Below are 19106 nucleotides of genomic sequence, written 5' to 3'. Positions count from 1 at the left end.
TGGTGCCGATGGTGATGTTGCGCACGTACTCGCGGCGGCGCACCACGTCGGCGAGCATGTACTGGCGCACGAGGCCGCGCACGCGCCGCTCGGGCTCGCGGCCGGCCAGCGCGTACATGCCCATGAAGTCCAGCGGCAGGCACTTGTTCGGGATGCCCTGTCGGTGCGCGGTGTTCAACTTTATGTTTTGTTTTATTCATTCATTTATTTTAGCAAACTCAAACTCAAACATTTATTCAATTAGACTTATTAGTCTAATTGAACTATTGTTAGAACATAGTTTTAACATTTACCACTGGTTCAGATAGTGTTTTCTACAGGGAAGAGATAGCAAGAAACTCCGTAGTTGTTGTTTTAAAATAATGTAAATATTACATGACATTTCTACATAATGCGTTATACATGTTTTTAAAATTGATACAATAAAATATATATAAAAACAAAAACTAATTTATATACAAATGCAAAGGCTTCTACACGATTAGTTATTGAGGGTGGATAAAACGATGAATATTAATATAATATTGTCAATATAATTATCCCTAATTATCACTTGAAAGCGCAGACCAATTTACACAAGATTCGAACGAATAAATAGCCTTTCATTTGAGATTAAAAACTCTTATCTCGTATCGGCCAAGTGAAGAAATGTCTGATAAACGATGTAAAAAAAATAGCGATCAATCAATAAGTACATCAAAGTACCTTTGATAATCCTTTGTGAAGTTTCGCAGCGAAGGCTTCCCTCACTTGCGGTACGTCGTCCTGAAATAAAAACACTTGTTAAAAAAACATATGCATAACAATTATTTATTTTTATTAAAGAAATGAGTTTTCTGTGTTATTTAAAAATGAGCGGGCGTACCTTAAAAATAAATTATCGTAGAAAAGCAATGACAATAATATTGTTTTTGTCCCCAAACTATGAAGTATGGAATACATTTTAAATAGAATACATAGATTTACAAATACTTCCCTAGATACTAATGCTAATCCAACTAAGAATAGAAACGTCAAATACCTTTTCGTGTCAAATGCGTCTCCTATTTAACAGTGTAAATATTATATTGTTAAACACGCCGAAAGCTATTAAGACAGATGGGCGAAATATGATTATTAAGGTGACGACATCCCCTTTATTTCAGAGATAATTTGGTGGTACTATACAACAAAAAAAAATGAAATACATAATATGATACATACAACCATAAGGTGCGACAGATTGTAGAACTGCTCGGCCGTGAACTGGTCGCCGACGCCCTTCTGCTCGCATATCTTGAGCATCGCCGCGCCCGCCGCCAGCCGCAGGTGCGCCATTTCCGCTTTCGATAATTGGTTTTGCTGGAATAAATTTTCGGTTATGTTGATGATTCATTTAATAATTTTTAGATTCATGAAAGTTTACAAATAAAGTAAATTAAACATTCTATGATTACAAACTCTCAAACTAAACACAACCTAAGACAACAAATCGTGGTGTCATTAACAGTTGAGTTTTGAATTTAAGAACTACTTTATTGCAAATAAATATCTTCTTTAAAATTTCTTCCATTATCCATCATCACACTCAACCAACACAAGTCAACCTCAATATGATCACCCTTATACCCAATAAATGGATGTCTTTTGACACAAGATTTGCCACAAAATCTCTATTTTATCAACCAACCCACCTGCAACAGATCTCCCTTGTGCACAATAAACGCATTCAGCATACGGAACGTCTTCTGCGCAGACAGCTCATCCTTCTTCAGACCGAGCAGCCAGCGGGCCATGCACTTGAGCCCCTCGAGCTTGCAACGGGTCTCTTCGGGTAAATCCTCTTCAGAGCACCACTCCCCATCCGGGGCGTTCGGTCCACCGCCACCCTCGCGAACTAAGAGTTCTTTAACTATCTGAAAGGTTGATTAAACCATACAATTTATGCCTATTAGACACTTATTAAACAATGTGATAGCTTTAATTAGCCTTAGCAAGTATGTTTGGTATAAATCGAAATTGTTAAATACCTTTTTTTTCTCTAATAAGGCTAGCTAAGCCAAATGTGTTATTTTATCATATTCCACAATGAAACTCACAATAAATTTAGTATATTGAGAACAATATCAAAGATACACCCTATTAAAAACTACATATTATAGTCATACATACGCCTCGAAGGACCTATACAAACACAATTAAGACACATGGAAGAAATCAAATTGTTTCTAATGCTTTTTTTTTTGTGCATGGCTTGCAACAAAGAAATATAAAAATAAATAATATAGAAACCATTTCGTATGTACAATGTAAATTTACATATTTATTATCTTTTATACTTAGGTCACTGCCAATACTATTTTTCATTATGCTAACTCACCTTTCTAGACACAATATTTTTAATATGAACGGGGAAATTATCCGGCAGGTTGTGTGCAATGTGACCGAGTGTAACTATGGCTGTCCTGTAGTGTTCCGATTGGGGACTGAGCGTCGACTTCAGCGTTTCTAATATTTCCGTGAATATTTGTGACCTTTGTTCCGGGACGTTGACGAATAAACATCTGAAAGTTCATTTAAGAATATTATAATTGATTAAAATCAGCAGTTTTTAGTACTTCTTATTTTATATCTTAATAATTCAAATGATATATCAATTTACATTTACTTGAGTTTTATGAAATATTGCAATGTCATTTAAAACTTCACAGTTACAAAAAAATCTACATAAAAGCTTCAAAATACCATTAACAATTGTGCATATAATGTATAGTTCTATATAGGCTTATACAGTAAAATGTTGCTACTTGGCAATTCCAGATAGCAATATGGTTTACATTAACACAGATACATGATTACTTTCACATACCTGACTGCATTTTTCGCCTGTTTCGGGGTACCAACTTCTGCATACGCCTTGCACAGGGAAATTAATTTCGGGAATAACGATGAGCACGCTTCACCTGTTCAATAATAATTAAATTATAGTAAATAGTTCAAACTTTAAAAAGCCATATAATCCTTTATTTACTTGTGTTTTATTATAGATTAAAAAATTTAAAACCTTTTAACGGATTTTATATGTGACTTATCCATAATATTTTTTTACCTGACAATTCGAACATACACAGCGAGTGCTCTCGAATGAAGCAACAGGTGGAGGAAATTAATACATAATAATTTTAATATCACCGTCGAGACATATAACCTTTTTACATAAGTCTACGCCTTCTGAAGTGTCCTTTGGACACCTTGTGCGTGACCATTCGAAGCGACAGGTTTACGCATAAGGCGACCCGTCAATTGATAATTTACTAACATTTAATTATAAGTCATTTATTAATATTAATGGATCTATGTTATCTAATAATAAAAAGCCCATTTATTCTGAACTAAGAGAGTTTACAGTTATATTATATGCATTCATTTTATTCAATCATAAAATATCTCATAGTTCAGCATGCATTTCACATAGGCCTCCGCCAATATCCTCTATTTGCATCTTCCTTTATCTAGCTTTAATTTAACAATTTCAAATAATTTGTCAATTTCAATTTTCATGGTACAACCTTTCATCCCCTATTTTATCCTCTTAGGAGTAGAGTTTATCAAAATCCTTTCTAAGCAGATGCCTACGTTATAACGCCGAACTGCACGCCAAATTTCAGCCCGATCCGTCCAGTGATTTAGGCTGTGCATTGATAGATCACTATGTCAGTCAGTCAGTCAGTCACCTACGAGTTTTACATACGAGTATATATAGACACAGCATACCCAACGGCCTATATTTCCCGAGGAAAGTGAGAGCGGCCAATATATGTGGCGCTATCGTCTCGTCGTCCAGCTCGAGCAGCGACGTGAGGCGGTTGAGCACGTCCTCGTGCAGGAAGTGCGCGGGGAACACGAACGACAGCATCACGAGCAGCTTCAGCCCGCGTTCCGCTGCCTTCTTTATGTCTATGCCTGTTTTTTTTGGGAGGATATTTTGTTGTTGAATATATTTATGTTATACATCATTGTAAAAAAACTAATTTTTGTACATTACTCTGGCAATAAGCATAATTCGGACCCATTATTAAATATTATTGTCTTTGTCACTGAAGGTGTATATTATAATTGATGAACAAAAATATATTTGTTCAAAAAAAGTGTACCTATACAATTATAAATCTCATATGGTTGACGATTTAAAGAATTCATTACTCATTAAGACACAGAAGCAACATAAATTGAAACATATTTGGTAACAATTGCGTAAGTTAATTATTATAAATATTTATTGAAATACTGTTTATTATATGGTTTTATAATAACATCTACATCTCACCACATCACTGAGCTGACTCTAACAGTATATTGAGCGAGCTTCACTTACACATAATATTATATCCTATTAACAAATAAAGGTCATCATATATGTATGAAATTTGGTACAGGGTGGATTAGCACATAGGCTACTTATTGCTCCTTATTGGTACGCGAATCTCGCTTCGGATTACAGTTCATTAATACTGTCTTTCCTTACTGTCTTTCCTTCATCAATCCTTCCTTTATCCCCTTTCCCCTAAAAAGCGGGCAGCGCATTCGCAGAGGCACTAACACTGCAAACGTTCATGGACGATGGTGATCGCTCACCACCAGCTCAGTTACCCGCTATGACATGAAAAAAAACTGACCACACTCTTCGGCTATAGAAGTGTCCGTCCCTCGCACAGCTCCCTCCACATAGCCAACTAGTATCAGCAGCGAGTCGTGGTCCACCATCACGGAGCTGACTCGCTCCAGAAGCATCTTCACCGTGTTGTAGTATATGTTCGTCATCACCGGCTGGCCGAGCTTTTTGAGCACGCTGGACTGGAAAAGTAGAATTTTTTACTATTATTTAAAAAATATTTAACTTTCAGATTCAATTCAGAGCTCCATTCAGATTCAATTGGGATAACATATAAATAAATAATATAGTTTCTAGTGTCTTAACCTTGATAAGTATAAAAATTTGAACTAAATCGAATTTAAAATAATTAATTACATAAAAATATACAGGTGAAGCTGTTCTAACAAATTATATTTTATAAATTTCCACATTTAGAAACCACTTCACAAAGTAATACATGTATATTGTGATAGTGTTCGAAACGTCGGGATAATTAATACAATGATAAAATCGATTTTAAAATCCTTAAAAAATCTTTAATTACTAAATGATAATCCATTCAGGAAATCATTTAACCGAAAATATTATCCTCAAGAGAGGATATTTATTATGTAATAAATTATTATAAATTATTATATGTGTGTATAAGGGAAGAATATAATTTACATTTATTATCATTTTAATGTATCAAAGTACTTTAGAATTAATGTTATTAATTTAAAACGAGTTTTCGATCTTAAAATAATACCATATCCAAATTATATAAAAGGAATATTAGGCACTAGCTTAATTTCATTGACTATTTAGTAGATGTCGTTTTTTTTTTATCTTTCTTTTTATTACAACAAGCTAAAATGTAGACGATATATTAGTATAATTCTTAAATATTCCGCCTCAGCTAGAACACTTAACCAATTTGCTTTTGCATTATTTATTTCGAAAATAGCATTAGGGCTATCAAGTAAGAAAATAACTCAACGCAAACAGCCAGTTATATTTCAGAGCATTATAACACAGATGAAATCAACAAACAAAACAGATTCATACTCACAGTGGTACGCACGCAGACTTCACAGCTAACATTCGGGTTGAGTATCGTCTCCATTCCTTGCAGTAACTCCGGCGCCTTTTTCATATGTTCCGAGAATTGGTTTAAAAACTCCTGCGCCTTAACCGACTCCGGCAAAAACTTGGAGCTTATATGCAACACTTTCGTCATCATTTCCTTTTGAACAGCCGGCGTCGGTGGCTTCCTATGCAACTCCACCCACTCCGCCACCGTCCTTCGTACAGCCAACTGATGCTTCTGCAGCTCTATGAACGCTTTCGTCGCATTATCGTCGACATTTGACATTAAATAGTACAATTTCTTCATCCTGATCTGTGGCGGTAACGTGTATGGTACTAGTGAAGTGTTGAGGAGCCTTTCCACTAACAATCTGTCTTCGATGGCCGTCATGTAGTATCCGTGTAATATCTTGTCTTTGATCCACTGCGCTGCCTTTTCCGTAGCGGGCGGGACGCTTTCTTCTGTCAAGAATTTCTTGTAAATCATCGCCAGACCGGACATGGCTTCTTTCCTTATCTTGAACTTCTTGTCCAGCGTTCTCTCTCTCACGAAATGGAGTAAATCCTCAGATTCGGCGACCGCTTGAAAGTCCCTCTGTGCCGTTGCAATTATGGCCATGACAACTTCGTATCGGACCTGTTCGTGGGCGTCGTGTTGCCTCATCTTGAGCGTCTCAGTAATGTCCTTCCTCAAATCCGGGTGATGGACCAGAAAGTGCATGCAATATTGGACGCACTTGATTCGTATCGGTACTGAAATGTCATTGAATCTCCCTAAAAACGCCCGCCACAAAGCCGGATATTGCTTGGCAAGCTCCGACATTGGTTCCGAAAACATTCTAGCTAATAACGCGACCGCACTTAGCCTCTCTTGGAACTGTGCGGATTTCAGTTTGCATTCGAGCTGCGGAAGTACCGACAGCAGAACAGATGGACAACATTGGTTCAATTCATAGATTAATTCGTATACTTTGGAAAATATTGAGAGACTCTTTTCTTCTTTGCCGAGAATTAGGACGTGGTTGAAGAACTGGAAAGACAGAAATACCCAACTAAGGTTAAATATTATTTGACCATTTCACTGTATTAAGTTAGCAATTATTCTCAATTATATTGTAAAATATTTTATTTATTCCTACAATTTGTTTGGCACTATTTTCAACCAAATTTTCGGACATCATTACCGGATTAATTTGTGACATTCAGTCTAAGGCTAGGCTAGATTTTGTACTGCCTCATAAATCATAACAAACATACACGTAACGTAACGGTCGACTAAGCCCATACATGCAAAACACAAATGAAATAATCTGACTATATATAAATTACGTGTCACGCTGTTTGTCCGCGATGGACTCGCTAAACTACTCAACCGATTTCTATCAATTCTGCACACTATATGTAGTTTGTGATCCAACTTAAAAGATCTGACAGTTTTTATTATTTCAATAAAGGCTAATAACTACCACGGCGGAGCCGGGGTGTGCAGCTAATAAAATATAAAAAACATCCACATACCGCTTGTATGTACGGCTCCAATGTGTCACAGGTCTTCACAATGAGCTCCTTGGCCAGGGCGTACGCGTGCTTGTGCTCCCTTTTGTTTGGCTCCACGAGGTTGATGAGAATAACGTTCAGCAGCTCGTTGGAGACCACGTCCGACTCCGTTATCAGCGGGCAGAGCACGTCCAGCATGAAGGATTTCACTTTCGTCGAATGTTCCGAACTGAAAATAGTATATAACACACAAGTATAAGGACACAAGTCCATATCAAGTTTTGAAATATTATCAATAGTGGGTGTGCTATTACTGATCGTTTTTACAATGGACTGACGAATACACCTTGTATTAACCTGATTATAACGTAAATAGGATAGATACTATGTTCTGAGGATTTATAACTTTTTATATGTATATATATATATATTTTTTGGTATAATGCAAATTCCTTTTGAGTTTATTAATTACTACTTCAAAGCATAACAATGGCATAATCACTATGGCATAGCAATATCATATACTAAGGAACAATAGTATAGAGAAAAACCAGCCACCATCGAAAGCATTAACACTACTACTAACTACTTTTAACTAACCAGATAAGTTACAACGAAACCACTAGAACTTATAAAAATTCTATCATAAATTAAATGTTAATAAATGCCATATTGTTATGTTATGTTTATGTAACTAATTTCATATCCGGAAAAACCTTTTAATCCTACTTGTCTTTCAAACTCAAACTCAAACTTCATAAAGAAGCACTTTTAAATCGTTAAACACATTTTTAACATTTACCACCGGTTTGGAAAGCAGTTTCTACAGAGAACTCGGTATTTGCTCTTTTCCAATTATGTCGATTGTAAATTTTGATACATAGATAATATGTAGGTATTTCAATTAAATAAGCGATTTTCTATCTAACCAACTGTCCCAATACCATCTTTATACATATGTATAATATGTCAATAACCAATCAAGTCCACACAAATACTCACTTGACGATTTTGAACATGAGCGCAAACAAAGCGCAGAATATCTCCTGACAGTCCTCCAACTCGAAGCACATGTTGAACGACTTGACGTACGCCAGGTTTTCCAGCAGATAGAAGTATCTCTTGAACGCCGGATCCTTGGGGTCGCGGAGGCCTTGCAATTGGTTGATCAGGAAGAGGAATATAGTTTTCACCTGTGGAGGGATCGTTTTATTTTAGCTTAAAATTTTGTTATGTGAAATTAGGGAATTAGTGGGATGTTGTGATCCATTCTATATTGATATTTATATTAGTATTGATCTAATTATTAGTAGAAATGAGTGTCGACGTTTGTTTAACAACGTTAACATGTCAATCGAAAGGTGAATCGATCCGCCTAGAAAGCCGCACAGCATATGATATTGGTTTCATTCTTGGTTAAAATACAGAAATTATTGTATTATAAATTGAAAGTTTTAAAAGACCTAACAATTTATAGTTAATGAATTAATCATTAAAAACGGTCGTATAACATTATCGAATATACTCATAATAATTTCTAGAATATATAAGATAACAATAGTTAATTGAACAAAGTGCTCCAGCGAAGATTTTTCTAGAATCATATATCTGATAATGGAAGCTTTTAAAGTTAGATGCGTACCATATCCATTGTTCATAATGTATATTGAACCTATAGTAATTCGCAACAATATGTTTAAAAATTAACTAATCTTAAAAAAACTAATCTTCTAAAGAAGAAATCATTCAATTACGACGTACGAGACATAAAATTATTCGATATTCCTACACACACGTTGTGTATTTCTGTGCGTTATATCATTAGAATTAGGGTACAAAATACGATAAACCCGATTTAATTTCCAATATTCCAACTGGCGTATTTGGGGAATCCAGACAAAGCCAATATCATATCCAGGTAGAAGTGGACACGCCCAAAGCAAACAATTATTGCTTCTATGCCAAATATTTTTCGTGTGTAAATAAAAATAGACATTTTTAGTGATGAATAAAAATCTGCACAATGTAGACAATGGGCGTAGCGTCAATGCAGACAAAAGCTAGTTATTTAAATAAAAATATAGGTCACGTTATTATACCTACCTACCGTTATACTACCTATAGATACATTATAATAACTGCAAGGAACTGATCGATATAGTCAATGCGAACAGTAGCACGTGTTATGTAGTAAATTGTTAATCGCAAACAATTGTGGCACACGTCTTAAAGGGTCACTTTTAGTAGCAATTTACGCTTGCATTATACAATACGAACGACCTAGTTAGGCTCGCTGTTCTGTCTAAGCTTTTATGAGCACTTCAGGTAAAGAGCTGAATTAAAAACACTAAAAGCATTCTTATTCTTACTTATGTACCTGTACATGAATTAAATGTTTATACAGCTGATGCCGATACATAAATATGTAAAAAGACACGATCGTTTTTACTTTTCTGTTTAAAAATTTTCCCATGAAATGTTCCAATAATAAAATTTACTTAAAACCAATACATAATAAGACATGATTTCACACTTCAATAAGAAACGAGTGCATTTTAAATTAATAATTATAATGCTTACTAAAATTGTAGATAACAATAACGCTATCTATTTGCCTCTTCATCACGCCTAAACCTACTACTATCAATTTTGGTTTTCATCCCGGAAATCTCACTGAAATCACAATTTATTGACTTAACCCGACATAAAACGCGGTACAAAAACATCACTCACACAAAAACACAACAGTCACAAACATACCTGCTCCTGATCCTTGTACGGCGCTTCGGGCGCGTACACGCGCAGCACGTCCGCTATACAGCAGGCGATCAGCAGCTGCACGTCGCGCGACGGGTGCGTGAGGAAGAACTCGTCGGCGAGGTGCAGCGCCAACGGTATGTACTGCTGGTACATGCCCTCATCCTGCCCGAGGCCTTGCAGGGTGTGCGCGAGCGCCTGGTGCACAACGGTGGGGTTTGTTAATTAACTGGCTTGTTACCATGGCAACGGGGCTATGTATCCGTGCCGGGTGTAAGAATAAGGTGCACGGCGTTGTGGTGAACCTCGTAGACATTTCAAACATTTGTTAAGCAACAAAGTTCAATCAACATGTTGTAGAGTTGCTATCAATATGTTGCTGACAACACTGCGTGTTGTTGGTAACTTATATTGAAAAGTTCTCATAATGCTACAACATAAAAAAAAAAATTATCAGCAACTGTTGCTCAACAAATGTATACTATGTGCACGAGGCTTTATTGCTAATTGTTCAGGTGTTACCATGACAACGGGATTATGAGTGCCCGTGTTGTCATTGTGGTATTGTTGGCGGTAATTTCAAAGCAGTTCCCGTGTAACCATGGCAACGGGGCTAATGTGTGCTCTTACTGGACTAAAAGGTATTGTGACATAACCGGTGACAAAATGACTAGACAGCGTCCTATATCTACTTTAGATACGTTTCTTTGTAAGCATAGCAACAAAGCTAGAGTATGAGCTCCGCTTGCTAGAGAGGGTTTGGTCATATCACTGTGATTGGGCAGATATGACGAATCACGATGTTGGGTACAGCTTTCAGCGTATTGCGTGCTGATTAACTGTTAGCCACCTAGTACCTAGTGCTACCTACTACACAATAGTGTGCCATGAGTTAAAATCTCTTCCGAGTTCTGGTTATGCCAGTATACATACAAGCAAACACTAAGCCTACATTCAAACGGAAGGTTTCAGTATTATAATAAGAGTATGTATAAGTAAAAAAAATATAACGTTACATTGTGTGGGATACATTAAACGTTACAGTTTTTCTCCGCCCTTTACTATAAACATATAATTTATATGTTATATAAATTAAAAAAGAACTATCTAACATCTAGAATACACAGTATGCCTGATACAAAATATATTAATGTACGTTAAATAAGATATAATCAATTCGGAAGTGGGACGTTCAAACACATTATCATTGAATGTAATAAATATCATTAGAACTGAAATACAAGCAGTAGCTATGCAATAATTTAACATTTGATTAGTTAATTTACATATATCACACTAATATTATAAATGTGAAAGTTTGTTTGTCCGTCAATCACGTTGAAATTACTGAATGGATTGATGAAATTTGGTAGACAGATAGTGAGCTGTGATTAGATACTTTTTATCCATCCATGCGTCCTTGGGATAAAATAGGAATAGCCAGTCACCAAAATCATTTGTTAATGTCCAAATTCCACGCGGCAAAAGTCGCGGGCCGAAGTTAGTAATATATAATATATAAGAGATTTTATTAATTACATCAATTTAAGAGTACGGAAAGGTTATTATTATCTTCTGAACCTTTTCTAGAAACGCTTGCACAATTCAAACGATATACAATCAGTACAGGATACATAAATACATCAAGATATGAACAAATAAGACACAGTATTGTCTTTCTTATTATCGCGATCATTTTAAGAGCAAGTAGGAAATCTATACTATTATTATAAATGCGAAAGCCGGATGTATTGATTACTGCTAATAAAGTCGATTAAATAATACTATTCAGTAATGCACCTTATGTATCAATAACCAACAGAATAACCCATAAGCCACAGAAATATTGGATGTCGTGTGAAACCGGAGGGCACAACAAGTATTTCAACTATCGAGATTACATATATACCTTTTCACCTTATTGCAAATTGAATACTGAATTTTTGAGCGCCATTACGAACTCTCGATAGAATAAAATCCACTTCAGAATAAAATTCATATTTAAAATTGAATATAAAACGCCAACTTAACGCTTCAAAATACAGACATTACTTAATCAATAAAAATATAATAGAGACGGAGAGCGCGTGAGCCAAGTTCTTTGAAGTAGAAATCCGTTTTATAAATCGTATAGACTACATTAAGAGCTTCGTAGGTATATTCGCAAATGAATGGACTGACAATGGATTGACCACGCTTTTATACGTTAATAAAGTCGATGATAATGTTTTCAATTACGAATTTTACACTAAAATATTCACGAGCATTATATATTCATAAGTATAGGTTATCCACCAGGAATGTAATTATTGTATAATACAATAGTATATTGTATAATACAAAATGTAATTATACCCTCTATTAGAGAAAACTATATGTCTTTTCCTTATATATTAATAGACCGACAATTAAATTAAAGTGAAAAATTCTGTACTCGTAGTCAACATTAAATACAATAAATATCTCAAAATTTACAATAATATTAACGAGACAAGGTGTCCCCACACCGTAACTCAGAATATTGCCCTGGTGTCTTGAAAATCGATGGTAAAATTGATTTCCCTCGCTGGTTTTATCGAGTTTTGATTGCTTGTCCGCTAAGGAATCACAAGTATTCAGGATGCAATTCATAAACAGATAAGTAATTGTATACTCTAAATTTATTACGCGCCGCCCAACGTAGATAAGATAAATTAATATTAATTCATTAATCTTGTGTTTAATGTAATCTGACGTTTGTGATGATCGTATTTTTTTATTTTTTTTTTTATTTTTATATTAACACCAGTACTAGCGTGCGTCATGCTTAGCCGCCTTTATACATTAAAAATCCTATAAGTATGGATGAATGGATGGATTGATGCTTGGAAATTAGTTACTCTTTCAAAACTGATTATCCTACTTGCATGAAATTTGGTAGAGACAGATTTTGGTGTGCATTAGCACATGGGCGTTTTCCACAGGTACCAACCACAGGAGTGACGCCGCAGGTTACAGCTAGTATGATAAAAATCAGCGCAGCTCAGGTAGATATCCATGTATTTAGATCAGTGCGTAGTATAAAACAAAGTGACTTCGCGCTATCTGTCAGGTACATGCTTAGGCTGGTTTTAGCGTCACGCTGAACGTAAATGCTGACAGCCAACACGCTGATACCTACACGATATTCAAAATCGCTAAATAGAGGTTCGTACGTTTCGGCTGTCAGCATCGACGATCAGCGTGACTGCAAAACTAGACTTGGTTCATAAAAACGCAACGGTTTTTGATGCGGTTTTTAAATAGATTCAAAGTATAAGTATATGTAATATATAACATGCATATTTAAACACGTGCGAAGCCGACCGCGGATCGTCGAAGGCTTAATGTTAAAGTATAATCTACTCGAGATTACAATGATGTTAACTTAGTTAGTACTATATAGATAGATCTATGTTTAGTTACAGTTGAATTTCCCATCCTCTTCCATCCCAACAACAGATAACGAACATCCCTGTAGCCCATAACTAAACATTTATATAATACTAGCTGTTTGCCCTGGCTTTGGTACCCGTGGCCCGTGGTGATCCGTGATACTTATATAGCCTATGTCACTCAGTGAAGTTGCAGCTTCCTAATGGTGAAAGAATTTTTGAAATCGGTCCAGTCGTTTTTGAGTTCATCCATTACAAACAAACAAACAAAATTACAATTTCTTCCTCTTTATAATATTAGTATAGAAAAAATACTGAATGCCAAAGTAACACTCCCATTAAAACAGATGTTAAAATTAATAACCACTATTGTGCAAGCCATACGAAATATTAAACGCAGCGCGAACTAAGCAAAATATAATATTACATTCATTACGAATAATCCAATGTGCCATTGATACTGTCAATTCAGTTTTTACTTCTGATACAACTTTAATATTCATACATTATGCTCGCGACCTCATATGTAGGAGGAAAAGCAAAATAAAAACTATAACAGTTATGTTAAAACGAAAGATATAGATACTTCGTTTTCCTGTTACAGTATAGTAAACAATGACCCTCTTTGTCAACATTTTCAGCAGTCTCTGAATATTATGATTGATTGTAATTTGATTCGGAATTGATTCAAGATGATTTTTGAAAAAAAATCCGCTTGCAAAAATTAAAGACGATATTACCTAAAATAACAAAAAAAAACGTTTTCCAACGGTTTACTACCTACTAACGTTACTGGCACGGTTACCCGTTTAAAAAGTAGCTTTTTTCTTATCCAGACTACGGGACAGCTCATCTGTATACCAAATGTCATACAGATCTAAAACATATATCCATATATTTTTACAACCTGAATTTATAATATTAATAGGATAGTAGGATAAATCAATCGTTTGAATGTATGTTAATATTGTTCATCGACTATTTTTTTTTTTCTAAAATACTTCCATAATTGATATCTATCTAGGTATATAAATAAATATGAATCGCCAAATGAGTTGCGAAGCGAATCGAGAATTGCTCGAACCCGAACTCCCACTGAACTGTTTTTTTTATTATTATGGAGAAAAAAAAACGTCCTAACTATTAAAACTGTTTTTTTTCGCTTAGATTTTTAAAAATATCTGCTTAAAATTGACAACGTGTGACGTCATATCAGGTGGGTGGTACAATGTGAGCTTTTTAAAATGTGACAAATAGGGGGGGTATTGCATACAAAAATAAACATCGCTCGTCCATAAAATAACAATGAAGATATGTAAGACATTCATAACTGTAAATTTATAAGTGCATGCAATAAATTAATGAAATTATTTACTATTGTAAATATTTGTAAAGTATATTTACTTAATTATATAAAGCTGAAGAGTTTGTTTGCTTGAATATACTAATCGCAAGAACAACTTTACAAATTTCAAAAATTATTTTACCATTGGATATGCATTTGATCCCTGGGTGCTATGGGGTTGTCCATTAATCACGTGATCTTTTTTTAGCATTTTTTAACCCCCCCTCCCCCATTGGTGATACGTAGTGAGGTTTAAGACCACCCCCCCTCCCCCTTGTGTTATTTTCGTGATTTTTATCAAACCCCTCCCCCCCCTTTCAAGCCTCACGTGATTAATGGACAACCCCTATTATACACTATACACTACAGGCAAAGTCGGGGCAGACCACTGATGAACAATAATTGAAAACATCCTATCCTATTCAATTAAAACTAGATATAAATACCATAAGCAGTGATAAGCAGCTCAGTGGTGAGAATCTCGGACTACAAAATCGATAAGTCGGAGTTCGAGACGGGGCGTGAGTGCAGAAAATAAATTTATTTTTCAATTTATCTGCGCATGTGGATAACATCACTACTGTTTAAAACGGTGAAGGAAAACATCGTGAGGAAACCGGCATGTCCAAAGAATCAAAAAGTTCGACGACATGCTGTGACAGCTGCCAACCCGCACTTGGCCAGCATGGTGGATTATGGTCTGAACCCTCATAGGAGGCCTGTGTCCCAGCAGTGAGAACATATATGGGCTGATGATGATGATAAATAGCATAAGTAGTAATTTAAACAGCTGTTATTAAACCAAAACTTTCGAACACTGCTATAGCTTGGAAACCCTCCGAGTGTCTAGATCTATGCAGCATACCTTTAGTCTTCGGACGAGCTCATCTGGGCCTAGGTCATCGGTAATTGGGCGGCAGCCTTGCGGGTACACTATTTCCGCCATGCTGCCAATCTGCAGAGGACAATAATCTATGAGAATACTTTTAATCCGCTAAGTTATATGAAATTACCAAAATAGCTAAAAAAAATAAAACTTAAATATTTTCCATGAAAAGACAGCATATTTTGAGTTTGTGTAGACCATTGATCAAACAGATTTACTGTAACCATTTATTAATGAAATACATGCACACATAATAAATAAATAAACATGGTAAAATAAAAAATATAAAAGATAAAAAATAAATTTATTAATGTATATTTTTAACCTAAATTTGAAATTCTGAGTTTAAAAAAAAATAAAAAATGCAATAAATAATTAATATTTTAAGTTGCTAATATTTTGCCAATGCACATATCAAAGAATCCTATTGACTCAAAGGACTGAATATAAAAATGCACTCAAATCATTTTATCATTATGTATGGTTGGAATGAGATATAAAGGCTAGTATTTATGGATATCCTAGTTGGCCCTTGACCCATTTTGGCCCAGATAAAATTCTATAGCTAGTTATCTATACCTAAATAATAACAAGGAATCTTAACCTGCTTGTATGAAAAAAAAAACAATTAATAAAATGTATGTCTATACAAAATATCCAAGACATTTTTTACTTTCAAAAAATTATGTTTAAGGAAAATTTTGTGTTCTTCATATATTGTGATAGAACAGTTCAATGCATAAATAATATAAGATTCTTTTTATTTTATTTATTTCTTGATTAGAACAATTAACAATGAATGGATAAAAAATTAAAATGGTAAAAGATTAAATAACAGCATAAGAAAACTGTTGATGGCTATAGTGTGCAAGTATAAGCAGGGACAAATGCAAGTCTCAAAATGAGACAAGCTTCAAAATGTTCTAAGCATCCAAGCCAAACTATAGACAAAAATGTCTGGCTGAGCAACCACCAGCTTAATAAAAAAAAATATTATTGAAGTATGTATATAAGTACTTTAGTTTACTATTGCCAATTGGTTACGCCTTCAAAAAAGATGCTAACTGAATTGGATAAGCGTTTACCCAACTCAAGTTTATAGTTAAAGGAATAACATCAAATATAGGCTAGGTGAAATGTTATATTCAGACTAAACATCAACAATACTGATATGTTGTGATGGACAAATAACATTTATCTAGAAATTTCCAAAGAACTTTCATTTGTTTACTAGATTCCTCCTATGTGACCTTGAATGAGAAACAATATATTAGATTTGATATTAATTACTAGGCAGAAAAAATTAATCAATATTTAATTATTAACATTTTTTTTATTTCATAGCAGCTGAGCTGGTGGCTCGCCCAACGGCAAGCAACCACCAACACCCATGAACATTGGTAAAGGTAGTGCCTCTGCAAATACTTTGCCTGCTTTAATGTAAGGGAAAAGGAAAGGATTAACGACTGGAAAAAAGGAATGGACTGGGAAGGTGAGGAAAAGGAAACAGGCATCCGGCTTCCCCACTCACCGTACGAAACACATTGGCATGCCACTATATCACTCCAGTTTTTATGGGGATGTGGTACTCCCCAGTTGGTGAAGCTGAGCGAGCTGGCAAAATTCATGCTGAAGCGCACTCGACTCCCACAATATACTATTATTGTACAAGTTAAATTAAGAATTACAGAGACATATTTAAATTTTTTGTGACTTTTGTTTAATAATGAGGGTTAGAAATGTGAAACAAAGATAAATGACATGTTTTGAAATGTTCTGTATAATATTAGACGAATAAGAGAAGTGTATAATTAATACTCACAAAGCAGTATATATGTATGAAAAAGATTTTACTATAATGTTGCTATATCAGGTACAAATTGGGAAATAGTGCACAAGCAAGCATTATTTTTGTATTGAACACAACATGGAATACTCAAAATTACCATCAGTTCAGTGATTTCTTTTCAATATTTATATTTTTCAATAACATTTTTATGGCAATGAATTCTATTTTATATGCAGATTGTTACTTATCTTTTAATACACACTTCGAACATTCTAAGACTATGTATGTCATGAGAAATCCCATATATACCATTTGTTTATTAATTGTGAAGATTAGAATCCTTGCAATATATAGGTCATGTTATATCTTGTTTATATTATTGCCTTCATTGTCTTGTAAAACCAAATTGTATGAAAATGAATACCTTACCGTTTATGACTCAATTGGCACTTGATATAAATTTTTATAGATTAAATATTATTATAGCTTTTATTTTTGTAATATTATAGGTATTTGTTATATAAATGTTATTTGATATAACTACTTTATTTAGAAACGGATGTTTTTTTTCTGATTAAAGTTTATGCTTATAACATTATTAGAAGAGTGTTAATGGATTTTTTTGTACATAGATATAATTTATCCATATTTTTGAAATGATTTAAGCAAATGAATAATTTTTTTGATATGTTGACTGTATAAGAAAATAGTTTAATTAAGTTGAAATCTATGATGCTTTTTGACAAAATGGTTAATTTATATTATAAACGTAGAAAACTGCACATAATAAGTTTATAAAAAGCATCATAATTGAAATATGTTGCATTTGTATATATTACAGGATTTTTAAATGTTTTTACTTGATTTTTTGATGATTTTGTAATGTCAAAATTTGTTGAAATTGGTGCAGCATTTGAAACACTGCATGTTTTGCGACCATCATGCGAACTACGAACAACGCTACGTCATAAAAATATGCCATGTTATCAAATACTGCAATCAAGTTAACATAATAATATACACAGCAATAACCATAACTTCATCAACTATTCAAACAAAACACATATTCAAGGTGTGCTTTCACACCCCGCTATGTGCATCGATAGCAAAGCGTAAATTTTTATCACAACGAAGACATTTCTTTGGGTACTAAACAAACATAACATCCTCAAGTAAACACTATGAAAACATTAACTATCGATATAAAAGCTTTTAATTTTCACACATAATAAATGAATACTACTTGAATCGAGTGTTATTGGCACAAATACGTACAAGAAGTCATAGACGTGGGGCCTGTGTTCCCGATGTTTACAAAAATCACTACAATAGTCAACTATAAACAAACAATCACCGAAATAACATAATCAGTTCATAAAACATTCACTTGAGAAGTAATCACATGAACAGAATATTGTTTAATTGATCTAAATGTGTAGAAAAAACGTATCAAAATTTTTCTGAATCGGTGGACGCTAAACTGCGGGAAAAACTACAGTGAAGTTAGCTGTATTTCCTGTCGCAATTCAAAGCTGTCGTATAATCTATGGATTTCGTTTAAAAATGTAAAGTGAGTTGTGCACAAACAAATAATTTCCGTATGTGTACCTTTTTTTGTTTATATTTCGTTAAAAAATCAAATAAAATAGATGCAAAATTTTAATAATCTCATTTTAAACTAGTTTCTAGTCTCAACAATGGTCGACTTTTAAAGCGAC

The 19106-nt window shown here is 34.3% G+C and overlaps 1 protein-coding gene across 2 annotated transcripts in view; it reads right to left on the bottom strand.

Moving 5' to 3' along the window:
- Positions 1-18883, bottom strand: part of LOC119837012 (sister chromatid cohesion protein PDS5 homolog B-B) — a 24442-nt gene extending 5559 nt beyond the window's left edge. For both annotated transcript variants that reach the window (XM_038362490.1, XM_038362491.1), the window contains exons 1-14: positions 18664-18883; positions 15579-15668; positions 9959-10153; positions 8201-8391; positions 7220-7427; positions 5685-6731; positions 4656-4833; positions 3754-3942; positions 2849-2942; positions 2360-2543; positions 1674-1895; positions 1204-1341; positions 706-765; positions 1-157 (exon numbers count right to left, since the gene is read on the bottom strand). The exon at positions 1-157 ends at the window's left edge or, in 1 of these variants, runs on beyond it. In XM_038362490.1, coding sequence (XP_038218418.1) covers positions 1-157; positions 706-765; positions 1204-1341; positions 1674-1895; positions 2360-2543; positions 2849-2942; positions 3754-3942; positions 4656-4833; positions 5685-6731; positions 7220-7427; positions 8201-8391; positions 9959-10153; positions 15579-15659 — 2944 coding nt within the window. In that variant the 5' untranslated portion in view covers positions 15660-15668; positions 18664-18883. The remainder of the gene's footprint in view (positions 158-705; positions 766-1203; positions 1342-1673; positions 1896-2359; positions 2544-2848; positions 2943-3753; positions 3943-4655; positions 4834-5684; positions 6732-7219; positions 7428-8200; positions 8392-9958; positions 10154-15578; positions 15669-18663) is intronic.
- Between the last annotated feature and the right edge of the window lie 223 nt (positions 18884-19106).

Source organism: Zerene cesonia, chromosome 26, assembly GCF_012273895.1.
Source record: "Zerene cesonia ecotype Mississippi chromosome 26, Zerene_cesonia_1.1, whole genome shotgun sequence".
Taxonomy (NCBI): Eukaryota; Metazoa; Arthropoda; class Insecta; order Lepidoptera; family Pieridae; genus Zerene; species Zerene cesonia.
Note: the sequence above shows the minus strand (reverse complement) of the source record. Positions and strands in the feature narration are given on the sequence as shown.